The 15355-nt window shown below is 41.0% G+C and overlaps 1 protein-coding gene across 4 annotated transcripts in view; it reads right to left on the minus strand.

Moving 5' to 3' along the window:
* The window catches only part of PIEZO2 (piezo type mechanosensitive ion channel component 2), a 504990-nt gene that overhangs the window by 11724 nt on the left and 477911 nt on the right, over positions 1-15355 (minus strand). For all 4 annotated transcript variants that reach the window (XM_075585381.1, XM_075585382.1, XM_075585380.1 and 1 more), the window contains 6 exons: positions 14806-14953; positions 10959-11173; positions 10658-10816; positions 5928-6075; positions 4923-5111; positions 1636-1728 (listed from right to left, as the gene is read on the minus strand). In XM_075585381.1, the coding sequence (XP_075441496.1) occupies positions 1636-1728; positions 4923-5111; positions 5928-6075; positions 10658-10816; positions 10959-11173; positions 14806-14953 (952 nt within the window). The remainder of the gene's footprint in view (positions 1-1635; positions 1729-4922; positions 5112-5927; positions 6076-10657; positions 10817-10958; positions 11174-14805; positions 14954-15355) is intronic.

Consider the following 15355-nt stretch of genomic DNA (forward strand, 5'->3'; position numbering starts at 1 on the left):
AATGAGATTTGCAGACACCTTAGTCTTCAAAAGCTTTGCTCCATCTAGAGTGAAATATGTTTTTTCTGGACGTTTATAGCTTATGCTTATTAAGTAGTTTTCTGCTATAGAACTCCATGCGTGCTAAAAGACACTGTACAGCCCATCCAGTGCAATGGTGTTTTCTAGCGCTGGATAGTGTCTTATGGATACTTGATACATATACAGTAGTAATCCAGATAAAGGTGCACTCAAGGTACCAGGTTACAAAATTCACGCGTGTGCAGCAACCACAGTCCCGCTGGAAGCGGAACCTCCAGTGTCATAGGAATAGAAATAGAGGCCCTCCACTGGTCTTCCAAAGGTTATACATTTATTGCACAAGGATCGTTTCGGTCTGCTTGCAAACTTTTGTCTTGACGAAGGTTCTCAAGCGGACCGAAATGTTGATGCTTCTGCAATTTTCTATTCCTACTTGACACATATAGCCAGAAATCTTACTCTGTAAAATACTATTGTGAATATATTCCCTTCATACAGCTGATAAAACACTGCAAAACATCACAGAAGAAGCAAACTGTAAAAGCTCGCAAATTCTGACACGTATTTATAGGTTGCTGGTCAGTGAATACTGATACAGTATTACTGATACTATACAACACAACAGCGACTGCATCTCGACTCGGCACTAACGAACAGAAAAGTACATTTGACTTGAATCGCCCGCCCCTTGGAATCGACTCTCACACTTTATTGAATAAGCTCCATTTTGGGAAAACTGGAAAGTATCAGCCAGGCCATGTATGAACTTTACTTAGGTTCAAAATGTTGACCTTACTTTCTCGTCTGTGGATTTATGATGAAGAAAAATTTCCCATCACAAAAAAAGGAAGGGATATTTAGTAGCTGTTCAGGGCCTGCTCTTAGGGCATATTCAGGGCAAAAGCCATGTAAAAAAAATAATCTTCCACCACTCAAGAACTAGGCACCAGCCAGCTAATCACATGCTAGGATCTTAGAATGTGTTGCAATAAAAATAAAGGTTAGCAAAAAAAAAAAATCTTATTTCATTGCTGGTCCCTAATCAAATGATTTATTTTCTTTTGTACCTAATGAGCTTTGGTAATAATTCATGGCTCTACTACCCTCTGGTGTACTTGATATTACTGTACCTGAGTTTTAAATTAAAGTAACCGCTTTACTCAATGTTAATCCATAACACATTACCTGTGCATGCGTGTCATTTTATACCGTAAAAGAGAAAAGCATACAAATGTTTATATACAGTACCATATTAGTGTGTCACCTATTGTAATAGTAATCTAGCAATATTGCATATATTGAAAATACTGTAATAATAATAACTTTATTTCATATAGAACCTTGCTTCCATTGGGACTCAAAGCGCTTCACAATTACAGTAGAGTGCAGTACACAGCACATACGAATTTTTACAGACACAGTTTTTACCCCATAGAGCTACAATCTATATTCTGGTGCCTGGGGCACAGGGAGATAAAGTGACTTGCCCAAGGTCACAAGAAGCCACATAGTGTCATTGTTATGAGTCAGTGTCGTTACTCACTGAGTCACTCCTTCTCCCTGTAACATGTACTATAGGAACTGAATTAGAATAGCAGTTAAACTTGTACTTACTGTATTGCCCCTAAAATGTCTCCGTAAAGAATTGAATTCAGTGCCATTTAATTCTTTAAGCTGGTTTTGTTGAGCACTCATGGTAAAAATAGGCTGCAAGAGAAACACGTAACTTCAGAAAACTGGGTATTCACATTAAACATAGTGCATTATTAACATTAATGCTGCTTTGAGAGCAGATAAGACAGTTTATAAAAAAATAAGAGCCAACATAAACTTAAGCCTTTAAGCACATGGTAATAGGAATGCTACATCATAACATAGTTTATGTGGTATAATGCGAGTATGACATTTTATGGCTTGAATATTTTCGAAGTATTCTTCTTTGTAACATAGTCCCTATGACATGTAGTGAGTATTTTTTTAAGGGGGTTATTTTAGCACATGATGTGAAGTTATTATTGAGTATTCTGCCATACGTTAAATGACAAACTAAGAAAATGTGTATTCTTTATGGCAGGGGCATGCAAACTTTTTATGCTGCCCCCCCCCTGCCTGCTCTGCCAGTCGCCCCTCCCCTCCTTACCTCGCGCGGCGGGGTCGTGTGACGTCACGTGACCCGAAGCGTCATTTGACGTCACATTACCATGGCAACTGTGACGTCACATGACCCGCGGCATCATTTGACGCTGCGTTGCCATGGTCACGCGTCCAGGACCCGGCTGAACCTTGGTAAGTAGAGGTTGCAGAGACCTCACGCGGTCCCCCGGCATTTAATTTAAATGCTTTGGGGAAGAGCGCGGAACCTCTGCAACTGCCCGCACCCCCCCAGACAAATCTCTCACACCCCCTGGGGGGCGCGCCCCCCAGTTTGCACACCGCTGCTTTATTGCATGAGTTGTACTGTAAGTCAGCAGATATATAAATAAATATACACATCAGGGCCGGCGTGATGGCGGTTCCATCGGTGCTTGTGCACCGAGCACCACTTTTACAGAGGCCCCGTGCTCTCCACCACAGCAATTAAACTGATTGCTGGGGGAGAGGGCGAGGCCTCTGTAACTGTCTCTAACCTGGTCCGGCGACATCTCCCGGCATCACCTCCTGCAGAATCCCGTCATCATGTTACCATGATGTCAAATGGCATCATGTTGCTATGACAACGTGCCATGACATCACGTAATGCCAGAGAAGGAGATGCCGCGCCGGACCAGAAAAGAGGCCCTAAGAAAGCCCCTGCACCGAGTCTTCAAAACTACAAGCCGGCTCTGTATGTGTGTGTGCGTGTGTGTATGTGTGTGTGTATATATATATATATATATATATATATATATGTAGCCAGGTCACCCTTTGCCCCCTGCGACCTCCCAGGGAGCCTCCTTGGCCAGGAGCGATGTCGGGTACTGCTGTAGGCCAGCGGCAGACCCGACGGCCATCCCAAGGGTGGGGGCCGTTGCAGGGAGTAGTGCTCTGCCTCCGCGAGCGGGCCGGTTGCCGGGGACGCGATCGGGCCGTCGCTAAGGCCGCAGTCGTGTCTCTAAGGTCCCGGCGGCCGGCGAAGAGGGCGCCGCCATTACCCGGCCACTCGCGCCTGCGCAGTGATCGCGCAGGCGCAAGGGAGCCCCGTGAGTCAGGTAGGCATCGCACTAGTGTAGGAACAGGCCAGGAGAGTCGCGCGAGAGTAGGGATAGAGAGGGAGATGTTGTGGCGGCCATTAGGGGTCAGTGTAAGCACAGGGAAGGCGCGCATGCGGCCCGAACGTTATTGCAGGTGCCTCGGGACTACAACTCCCATGAGGCTTAGGGCCAAGCACACCAGGTGCATCAGTGTGGCCAATGAGGGCCAAGGATCTGCAGAGGGAGCAAGTGGATACATTTGGCGGGCTTGGAGCTACGTGGCAGTCAGAGACCGGAGCAGCCCAGGAAAGGAGGTAGGGTACAGGAGTCAGGGACTCCCTGTACTAGGCCAGCACCCCCAGGGCCCAAGATAGCTCAGCTCCCCAGTAAAGTGAGTGTTGCCAGGGACATCCCTCAGGTTAGGGACCCTGCCACTTACATTAGTGGGAGCTGGGAAAGAAAGGTTAAAGAGAGTTGGAGTCAGGGAGCTGTGAGGGAAGGAAGGGTGCGGGGAGCGAGTGCAGCTCCTGCCCCATATAGGTACCCACACCCCAGGTAGGCCCCAACTCCCCACTAGCTTAGTGGGTAAGTGCTTAGGGAGGCCCAAGATAGGGACGCTGCCCTTAGTGTAGAGTGCTGCCTTGTCAGAGTCACGGCTGTTAGTGCTGTGAGGTCTGACAGGCAGGCACCTTGTTGCGCAGCACGTTAGCTGCCAGCATCCAGTGAGCTACAGCTTGCTGCTGTAGGCGCTGGGACTCGTTAGGTATTAGTAAGTACAGTCAGGGCTGGGAAGAGTTAGGGGAGTGGGGCAGGTTATTAACCCCTGTTAGGCCCCTAGGAGTTTTCCCCAAAGCCACTTTAGGTTGCTGTACTACAGGGACAGGCCCTAGGTTAGGGTTCCTGTCACGTTAGAGTCAAGTGTTAGTTAGGGACTCAGCAGACGCTGCGGTTCCTGTGAAGCGGTTCGGACCCACGTTGGGGTCCACAGAGATTATTCCAGAGTGAGACCGCCCTGGCGGTCCGCGTGCAAAGGAGTCCGGTGTAGGATCAGATGGAACCATCACACGACTGATCCTTTGTGAAGCCAGTTGGAGATCCGAGCACGGGAGTGCTCGGCAGGTACTATCTACTACACAAGTGCACCAACGGGCCCTTAGTTTAATAGTGACTGCGCAGTGACCCATTGACTCTCTCTGCAAGAGTGCGGGACATTGGGTGGGGTTCTTTGGACACTGGGTGGGATCACCTGGTGTTGGGGAAGCGTCCTGCTGGACGTCGCAGTAAGTGTCTCCTCGAGAGAGAGGGACACCTGTTCTGATATGTTATGTGATACCTGTCATGATGTGTTATATTCTGTTCCTAAGTAAATAGTATTAGTTATTATATATCTGTGTGTGAGTATTGATTATTAGTAATTGTCCTGCGAGGAACCACTCCCCCTCTGGTGGGAGCCATCGCAGGTGGAGGCGCTGCATCGTTGTAAGTGAGTACCCCTAGTATAATTGCCCCCGGTTCCCCGTGGCGGAAGCTCAGCCCTCCTGCGAGCCAACAGGTAATGCACCACACCTATGGTAACACCGTATGTTCCTTGCACCCACATCAGATCTGCGATTGGGGGGGGGGGAATACCCGTTACATATATAAACTCCAGCCTGTTTATTTGTGCTATCCAGTATTAGAAAAACAGATGTACTTTAAACTACAATGTAAGTTCTCTCTGCTATTTCTTACCTGATAACCTCCAAGAGTTATTGTAATGGATACATCTAGGGGCTTGTTAGTGACACCAGCAACTGATTTAATTAGAGACATGAAGAGCAGGGGGAACCACACAATGCAAATCAGAAGAACCACTATCATGCCGCCCATCCCATACTTCACAACTTTCTTCTTCTTCTGACCTCTTGGCTGAGGATACCTCTGCATTAGGAATAGAAATATTGTACAAATCAGGGACAGAATCTTTTCCCCCAAAAAATGCAAGTAGAAGCAGTGTGTTCTTTTATTCTATCATACTGTACTATAGGCTTCAGAAAAGAATGACCTAGGCTCTTATTCCATCAACTGCAATAGTGCCAAACTGGTACTATCGTACGGAAGGCCGCATTGACGCCAAAGGGGCTCTCTATGTGCCAGAGTAGGGGAGTTCAACTCCAGTCCTCAAGACCCCACAATAGGTCCAGTTTTCAGCATATCCCTGCTTCAGCACAAGTGGTCCAACTCCCCCCATGTCAGGTTTTCAGGATATCCCAGCTTCAGCACAGGTGTCTTAATCAGACACACAGTCAAAGACTGAGCCTCTGATTGAGCCACCTGTGCTGAAGCAGGTACTGATTGAGCCACCTGTGGCTGAAGCTAGGATATCCTGAAAACCTGAGCTTGGGGGGGGGGGGGGGCTTGGGGATTGGAATTGAGCAACCTTGTGCTATAGCCGATTGGTGCTATTTGGACTTCCCAGAAGAAGGGCCATAAAACTAAATCTCAAATCCCTAAAGGAACTTAACATGCGCATGTTCATAAAATATCCGTGTCACCCAGCAAAATACATTTACTCCGTTTGGTAAATAAAACAACATTTTTGAAAGAATTTGTGAAGGTTAAAGTTTGGTAAATGTAATTCGTTGAAAACCACACCGGCTTTAAAGCATAAGTAAAAAGATGCCAGTGTGGAGCCACGGTAACGTTGTGTTTATTATCTGACATTTCAAAATAATGCTGGTACTCTACATTCCTTACCTTTTCTGACTCGCGCCAACATTTTAATATAAATATATGGGCATAAATGTCCTCCACACAGATCCAGCTGGAGAGACTGAGGGTGGTGTCAGTCCAGACCCAGTCCATGACAGCTCGCAGCTCAGTTAAAAATGGGACCAGGCGAAAGCTGAAGAGAGAATCACACATCACCAAAAGGATTGGCAGCTTTAGTACCTACGTACAAATCCCTGCTGTAAACCCTGTGAATAGAATCTATCAAACTTTTGTAGATCTGAAATCATTTGGACTTTGGCATATTTTATGCTCTTTTTTGTACATTGTTTAAAGCATTACAACCCTGAAAAATATGTTTGGCATGTATAATTCTAAATATACCAGTCTGTGAGCCTTTTTTTGAACCAAGACAAAAGCTTTACAGTACCTGTATTTATCCAGATGTTTTAATAAAGCAGTGGTGCTCTAGAAGCTGCAAATAAACATTTATCACATGAATAGAAATACATCCCCCAGGATGATCCCGTTCTATACAGGAATGCTGCTTCGTCATTAAAATGTCAAGTTGTATTTGAGCAGTAAGAGTACAGTACTTATGCTTTGTAGTTCAAGCACCCATTGTATCATTATTTCTTTCTTTTTAATTCATTTTTTTTAGTATAATGTTTATTGAGGGTGTGCACTGCTATTTTGGTTCTAAAAATGGTTTTGTTTTTTATATGTTGGAACACAAACAGGTTTGGAATTGTAAAACATTAATAACAAAAACTCAAAATAAACAGGAAAATGCCAAAAAAAACACAAAGCGTCAAAAATAATAATAATGTAGAATACGTAAAAAACGGAAAACAAATCAGAGAACTAAAGAGCAGGACACTCCGCGCAATTTTTTTTATGGCACAATCAATACATATACTGTATCCCTCCACATCTGATAAATGGGTTGACTTTATGCTACTGACCCAGTGCTAAATGGGGCATGTCACCCTACTTGAGTTATATTTCTGTAAATGCTTCTTATTTACTGTATATCTGTATTGTTTATAATATATATATATATATATATATATATATATATATATATATATATATATATATTATAAACAATACAGATATACAGTAAATAAGAAGCATTTACAGAAATATAACTCAAGTAGGGTGACACAAAAATACATATGCATTGATTTTGCTACAATTGCTTTTAGGTTTTGCTGCCAGGGACACTAGCACATTCTTTTTCGATATTTTCATAATTCATCTTTACAATTATCATCATCACTTAATATGACAAACTCATTCTTACTGGAATTGTTGTTCTGCACCATCTTCATCAAAAAGGCTGTGATTCCTTCTAATGAACACCAACGTTTCAACATTTTTAGATAACAGCCTCCTGCAAAGTTCACTACTAATGCTGCCGCCAGCACTGCTAACTGGACACTGGGAGGTGGGGGGCTTAAATGGAGCAAAGCCGCTCCGAAAAGAGGATTCCACATAGTCCTTTTGCAACCTAGTATATGTAAACACTATCCTTAATGTTACGGCCCATGCGCTTATTTTATCGTTAGTTCACCACTATACTGGAAGCTGAGGAAGCCTCAGAATCACCAGAACTATCTTCTGACATTTCCTCAAAGCCTGACTAGGTGTCACTACTTTTTAAATGGAGAAGTGTTTTATCTCATTACTAACTGGCCCAAGAAGATGGAGTAGAAACAGTTGTAGCAGCCAGAGAAGCAGCAGGGCTGGGATACAGCCTCAGCAGGTTTCAACAAGGTTTCAACAAATGTTCTATTTCTTCAGATACTATGTCAAATAGTTCTGCATACTCAATGATCTCTGTCTTGTGGGAAAGAGTTTGTTTTAAAATCATGTATATTATTGCCAAAATATATAGCAGTTCAAGTTGCATGCGACCCGTGCGTCCTCAAAAGATTGTAGTACACCTGTTCTTGACAAGGCTGACAGATCTTGTACAGGCAGTCCTCGGTTATCCGACACAATGCATTACTCAAAATGGCGTTGGAAAGCAAAACGTCTTAAAGCGAAACGCGTTTTCCCATAGGAACACTGTTTAAATGTAAGGTTCCATTCCTGAAGGCATTTTAACACTAAAATACACCAAATATTTTACGCAGGCAATAAGATATGCAGCACACACATAAATTATATAGTGTATATACTGTATTATATATATATATATATATATATATATATAATATAACATAATAATTAATATATTATATAGTATAATATAATATATAGTATAATATAATATTATATATATGCTCTTACGACGCTTTGCAGGGTTGTTTATATATATATATATATATATATTGACTAAAAAGGAGGGAGAGTAGGGTCAAAAAGGTGCACTCAAATGCTGAATTATGAAAAATAGAAATGGACTTTATTAACAAAGAGTATAAAAAACACAAAAGACAGACCCACACAAATCACGTCAGATCGCTATGCGACACAACGTAAAAACATCAAAGAGGTACAATTGGTCTGATAAGAGCCAAAGCAGGGTAACAATATATCATTACAAATATAACATAACAGAACTAGGGGAAAAATATTTCTCCCCAAGTAATGTTTACTGAGATCGGCCGATCCAGAACAAGAGTAGCAATGAATATAAATGAGTAGATACAGACCACAAGAAAAAGATTGGATATATATTGTAGTAAATATACATAAACCTCTTAATGATGATGAGAGATAGTTAGGCACATAGCTAGAAATACATAAAGTTGTGACCCTTAAATGTGCTGTAAATCAGCTGAATAAAGTGATGCCCAAATTGAGCTGCACATGTGAGATAAGTAGCAGCAGTGGTAGATCTATAAAGTGCACTGGCAGCGCTCATATAAAGTCCCCTGAGATACAGAGCTCAAAAATAATGAGCAGTGGTGGTGTGTGAATAACACAGGGACATAGAGCACTGCTGTGTGTGGTGTGCACAAAGCACTGAGGAAATCCAGTGATAAATACCAGCGTTACTCAGTCAGGCAGCAGGAGAATCAAATGATAAAGACCAAAGTCTTTCAGTGGGACATCAGCATTAAAACGGAGGAAAGTCTCACGCAGTATGGTAAGGCACACGGGTCACAGGATGGAGGGGTGCTGTCACAGCTCTGCTCCTACGGCCGTTTCGCCAAAAAGGCTTCTTCCGGGAAAGAAGCCTTTTTGGCGAAACGGCCGTAGGAGCAGAGCTGTGACAGCACCCCTCCATCCTGTGACCCGTGTGCCTTACCATACTGCGTGAGACTTTCCTCCGTTTTAATGCTGATGTCCCACTGCAAGACTTTGGTCTTTATCATTTGATTCTCCTGCTGCCTGACTGAGTAACGCTGGTATTTATCACTGGATTTCCTCAGTGCTTTGTGCACACCACACACAGCAGTGCTCTATGTCCCTGTGTTATTCACACACCACCACTGCTCATTATTTTTGAGCTCTGTATCTCAGGGGACTTTATATGAGCGCTGCCAGTGCACTTTATAGATCTACCACTGCTGCTACTTATCTCACATGTGCAGCTCAATTTGGGCATCACTTTATTCAGCTGATTTACAGCACATTTAAGGGTCACAACTTTATGAATTTCTAGCTATGTGCCTAACTATCTCTCATCATCATTAAGAGGTTTATGTATATTTACTACAATATATATCCAATCTTTTTCTTGTGGTCTGTATCTACTCATTTATATTCATTGCTACTCTTGTTCTGGATCGGCCGATCTCAGTAAACATTACTTGGGGAGAAATATTTTTCCCCTAGTTCTGTTATGTTATATTTGTAATGATATATTGTTACCCTACTTTGGCTCTTATCAGACCAATTGTACCACTTTGATGTTTTTACGTTGTGTCGCATAGCGATCTGACGTGATTTGAGTGGGTCTGTCTTTTGTGTTTTTTATACTCTTTGTTAATAAAGTCCATTTCTATTTTTCATAATTCAGCATTTGAGTGCACCTTTTTGACCCTACTCTCCCTCCTTTTTAGTCATATTATTCCTTTGGGTCGGTAGCACCACCAGAGGGTTACCTTTTACCTTGACCTCTGGTTAACTGATTATTTATTCACACAAGGGTGATTTGATTGCGGCATCTATTGTGTGTTCCATATATATATATATATACACACACACACACACATACACATAAACAATGTTGCAAAGCGTCGTAAGAGCGTTGGATAAGCCGTTTTGGCGTTGCAAAAATGAACATACGGTAGGTATGCATTGCACAGCGTTGGATAAGCCATTTGTTGTAAAACGAAGCATTGTCAAATGTGGACTGCCTGTACAGTAGGTTCCTGGAATTGGTAGGACAGGTACCAATACCAGTTATGCCACTGCTGCATCTGATGCACCAGTCATTGTTCCAGAGGGTGAGTGTAATTGATGGTAGTGATGACTCTGCTGGTGAGCCTAGCGGGAAACGTTCTGGGGAAGGTGAGGTGGAGGAACGCAATGGTGACTCGACCAGATGTCTGCAGCACCATATGCAACACAATCACTGTGATGTCTGGGAGGTGCGTTATCAGCAGCCCCCTGTATCCCCTTCTTTCCGAAAGAACTTCAAAGTCTGTGAAATTTGCATTTGAACCTGCCAACCTTCCCAGCTTTAATTTTTAGAATGTATCCTTTTGTATGAGGAGTATTCTATTATTTCCTGCATTCTTCTGCATAGATTTCAATGTCTTAACAGTCATGTTCATTTAGAGATACAGTATACATACCCTTGAAACAAGAACAGGTTGACATAATTGTAGCTCTTGGTGAGGAAGTTACCAAGCACCCGGGTGGGATATCCGCAACGTATCTGATATGCTGATAATCCAAAATAAATACACTTCACAAAATACCATAGCTGGGCAACAGTATTCTGACTAAATTTTCTGTTAAAAATAAATACATTAAAACAGAAAGTCAGTTTATGTTCTTACAATTACATGACACCACATTTTAGTTCATCCACAATACAGAACAAATACTTAATATCAATAATTACATTTACAAAAACAATTTTTGGATTGGTACCTTTCTGTCACTCCAGGCAAGATGAAGAACATCCAAAAATGTATGCCAAACACAAGGATAACTTGGAAAATTACTTTTCCCATGACTGTTTTTCTGAGATAAAGTGCACGATCCACCACCATGGTCCCAAACTGTATCAGCACCATCACTAAAAAAGCCTCCGGTACTTGGTCTTCTGAGAGGGAGGAAGTGATGTCTGCAGCACCTGAGTTTTTCTGAGGAGGGAAATACAGTACATAATTGGAACTGTTTTCAGTCATAGATGATCCACAGCTCTGGGGATATGGGATCACTAGAGTAATGATCCTGTTGGGAATGGAAGAGGATGTCCTTCTTTTCTGTTTGGATCGTGATCTCCATGATGTAGGGTCATTGGATCAGCATTGCGCCAAGCCATTCAGCCACTTGGGTGCTGCTCAAAATGGCAATTCCCCAACATCAAGGGCACTCAAAATGTTAAAGTATATAAAAAATATTTTCTTTAAATACAGGTTTGTTGTGCTTTAGCTGTACCAATCTCTAAAACATTTAAAGGTACACTCCCCATATAATTAAATTCTCTGCCAATCAAGTTTTTATTTTACCATTATCCCACATTGTCCTTATTAGAGCACCAATAAAGTTATGATGTAGGGAGGGGGGGGGGGCTCTAGCTGTACAAGTACTTGCTGAACACAAAGGAGTATCCAAAGGGAATCAAACTGCTCCCAAATCTAGCTTTACAAAATAAATTTCAAACATGTATAGGTGTTAATTACCCAGATGAGAACCCTTAAACATGTCATTGGAATTACTGTAGTTCAATTTAGTTCTAAAATGGGATTGCCAATTTTCAGCTGCAAATGTTTGATTTTAGGCAAGGGTATGCAAATGGCCACACTGCATATGATTTGTTTTGAATTTCCTTAATTCCTTTAAATCTGGATATTTTTTTTCAATTTATCTTAAAGTCGCAGCCAATTCTGCTTTTTAGACTTTTGATCTGTACTTCCTTACCCAGTAGGTTTGGTTAATTAGGAGAATTTGTGATTTTTTTCCCCTCTTTTTAAAATGGCCACTAGAATTAAATCTCTATAATCTATTTTTGTATTTATTTAAACTAATTTCTTATAACTACAGTACGTTTGGAATAATTACGGCATTCTTTCCTAAGTAGCAATCAGCCCCAAAGTAGACCTTATAAATATACATATAGTTGTTTTTGAGTATATGTACATGTGTATAAATAATATAAAGTACAAAGTAACCTATGAGATAAATATTAAAATGGCAAAAAAAAGGCTGAATATTTCACTTTCATTTAAATCTTCAAGCAGTGCGGACTATGGTGGATTTTTTTTTACAGCATGGTATTAAATAAAAAATTAGGTTCAATGAAGTTTCTATTTAAGTGTTAATTATGCATGTTCTGTGAAAATGTTGACAAAGTTTCACAGAGTGCAAAAGAAACAATTGTGCTTGGTACAAGTGGGAGTACACTGTAGTGAGATGTCTGAGTCCTGTGCACAGACAGCAGATAAACGACGTTCTAAAATGAATATTGCTTTGTTCTTTGTTATAGCAGTTGTCTCTTCATACTAACACGCAGTGGCATTAGGCCAGGTAGACCAGGGCCCAAGGCAGCAAGATTTTGGGGTGGCAGAATTTGATCGGCGCTTGCCAGGAGCTCGTGTGCATGCGTGATTGGCCCTTGCCGATTGCGCATGCGTGGCTCAAACTCCAATCACGCATGCGCAGTCCGCATGCACTGATCACGCATGTGAGGCTGCAACGTTATGTCACATGGCATCATGTTGCCATGGCAATGCATCGGTGCGGCGCTGGAAGAGGAGGGCAGCCCCAGTAAGTGACTAAGGGCCCCATTTTTGAAATACGCCACTGCTTCCAAGCTATGAAAAGGTTAAATTTAAAAGGTTAATTTGAAGTTAGGAAAAAGCTATACAGGTAGTCCTTGTTATCCAACGTTTCACTTTACAATGAATGGCATATCCAACGCTTTACAATGCAACCCTAAGGGCCATTTTTTCGACGCCGGAATGCGTTATCCAATGCCTGAATGTGTTATCCAACGCTCACCACCACTGATTAACATGGGACTCACTTTACAATGGTTTCACTATCCAACGCTACTTCCAGAACGGATTCTGTTGGATAACCGAGAACTGCCTGTATCACACTTGCATGAGGAATAGATCCTCAGAGCAGAAGAGAAACATTTAACAAAAGACTGCTCTCCATTTATATAATCTTGCCTATACTGACTGAAGCTTGTGACTTTAAAAAGCCTCAAGAATAAATATATTGGAACTGTAAGAAACCTTTGTTCGAATCTGTATTTTCACACAACAAAGATCTCATGGTATTTTCAGTGCTTACGAACCAGCATTCAACCTGAGGAACATTTATTTTAAAGGATCCTCCTGAGTCCTGAGCCATTTTTACCAAGGGTGATCCCCAGGATTCCAAGATACATATCAGTGAAGGCAGTGGCGTTAAAATTCCCTGAAAGAACATCAAAATGGCCACCTAATATTGTGGGTCGTGCGGGCCAGTAGGAAGCTGCAACATCATAATAAAATGTTCTCCACAACAGAGATGTGCAATTTTTTTGCTTTGTCAAAGTTGTCAAATATCACCTATTTCAATTTGGCGCAGAAGTTCATTTCCATACAAAAGTTCATGGCAAATTCAATTAAGGCTGAAAAGTCAATGGGTATTGCTTACTTTTATTTCCACTTTCTAAATATAATCGACCTTGTGTATATATATATATATATATATATATATATATATATATATATATATATATATATATATATATATATACAGTGGTCGACAAATCGCCAAAAAATCTACTCGCCGAACAAAAAAATCTACTCGCCACCTAGTACCAAATGTGTGTTGCTTGGGCCAATAGGAGCTCGCCACGATGTTAAATCCACTCGCCCGGGGCGAGCAAATGTATAGGTTTGTCGAACACTATATATATATATATATATATATATATATAAAAGAGTGAACTCGTGTGTCAGCTATATTGCCACTTTAAAAAGGTCAAAGCACATTTTTAATAATTTGGGCCATTTTGGTGTCAAAAGTTCAATCACATTTTTGGATGATTGTTTGAACTTTTGAATAGTTTGATTAAAACTGAAACAAAGCGAATGTTAACGTGTTCACATATCTCTTCTAGCTGAAAAGAATGTGGTTTAGCTCCATCCTGTAAAAACAGGGGGGATCATTAGGCAGGACTGCTGCTATAATGCATTACCACATGCAGCACTTATCATATGAGATCATGGTCCCAAGGTTCAGCAAAGTATCCAGCCGCTCCTCCTTCTCTTACCGTTCACCCCAAAACTGGAACAATCTACCGGAGACTCTCACATCCACCACCAGTCTAAGTTCTTTCAAAACTAAAGCTGTCCCACATTTTAATCTGGTCTGTAACGGTTACATACGCCTATAATATATATTATCTCTAACTGTGCATTCAGTGCCTTGTATATAATGTATACCCTGTTCACTTTTGTTACTATGTATTTGTAGCCATGTATTATTTGTCATCTTAACGCTATGCCCAGGATATACTTGAAAACGAGAGGTAACTCTCAATGTATTACTTCCTGGTAAAACACTTTATAAATAAATAATGAATTTCATCACGTGATATTGAACATTTACATAACTCAATAGCTAACCAAAGAAGAGAAAGGGTAATTGATTATTTCTGTCAATAGAAATAAAATGATGTCACTAGAAAGTAAGGGGTGTGGTTGCTATGAAAGAAGTTATTGAATAATTGTAATATTACTATATTAGTATTAGTAGTAGTTGAGTGACATACCCCAAAAGCCCCGAAGCCAAACACAATTATGATAAAGTCCACAGTATCTGCAAGAAACATTAGCACGTAGACATCTGTCACAGCACTGTAATCTGGATGAATTAGATTGAAGAAAAACTGTCTGATCGGCAAATATATCTGGAGTGTCCTGAAAAAGTAAGAAAAGAATTCAAGCTGATTCCACAGATTGGATTTGCAATGTTACTTTGAATTAAAAAGATTTAACATTGTTTAAAAACACAAAACAACTTCACAAAATGTGAGCAACAAGTCTCCAAATTTATCAATATAATATAATGTAAATAAACGTTAAGAACTTCTATATTCCTAATTTCCTTTTACAACATTAATGACTGCTTTTTTTTCAAGATTATAAAAACAATCACATTTCATATGCATTACACAAACAAGATGGCTGCATATATATATATTTTGGAAGTCATTATTTTTTTCTCCGGAAAGTGTTAACTTTCCTGTTTGCATCACTTCAATTTCATATCAACTGCTTTTATCAGCTGTGTAACTCTCCTTTCTCTCAATGGTTAAAATA

Source organism: Ascaphus truei, chromosome 2, assembly GCF_040206685.1.
Source record: "Ascaphus truei isolate aAscTru1 chromosome 2, aAscTru1.hap1, whole genome shotgun sequence".
Lineage (NCBI taxonomy): Eukaryota > Metazoa > Chordata > Amphibia > Anura > Ascaphidae > Ascaphus > Ascaphus truei.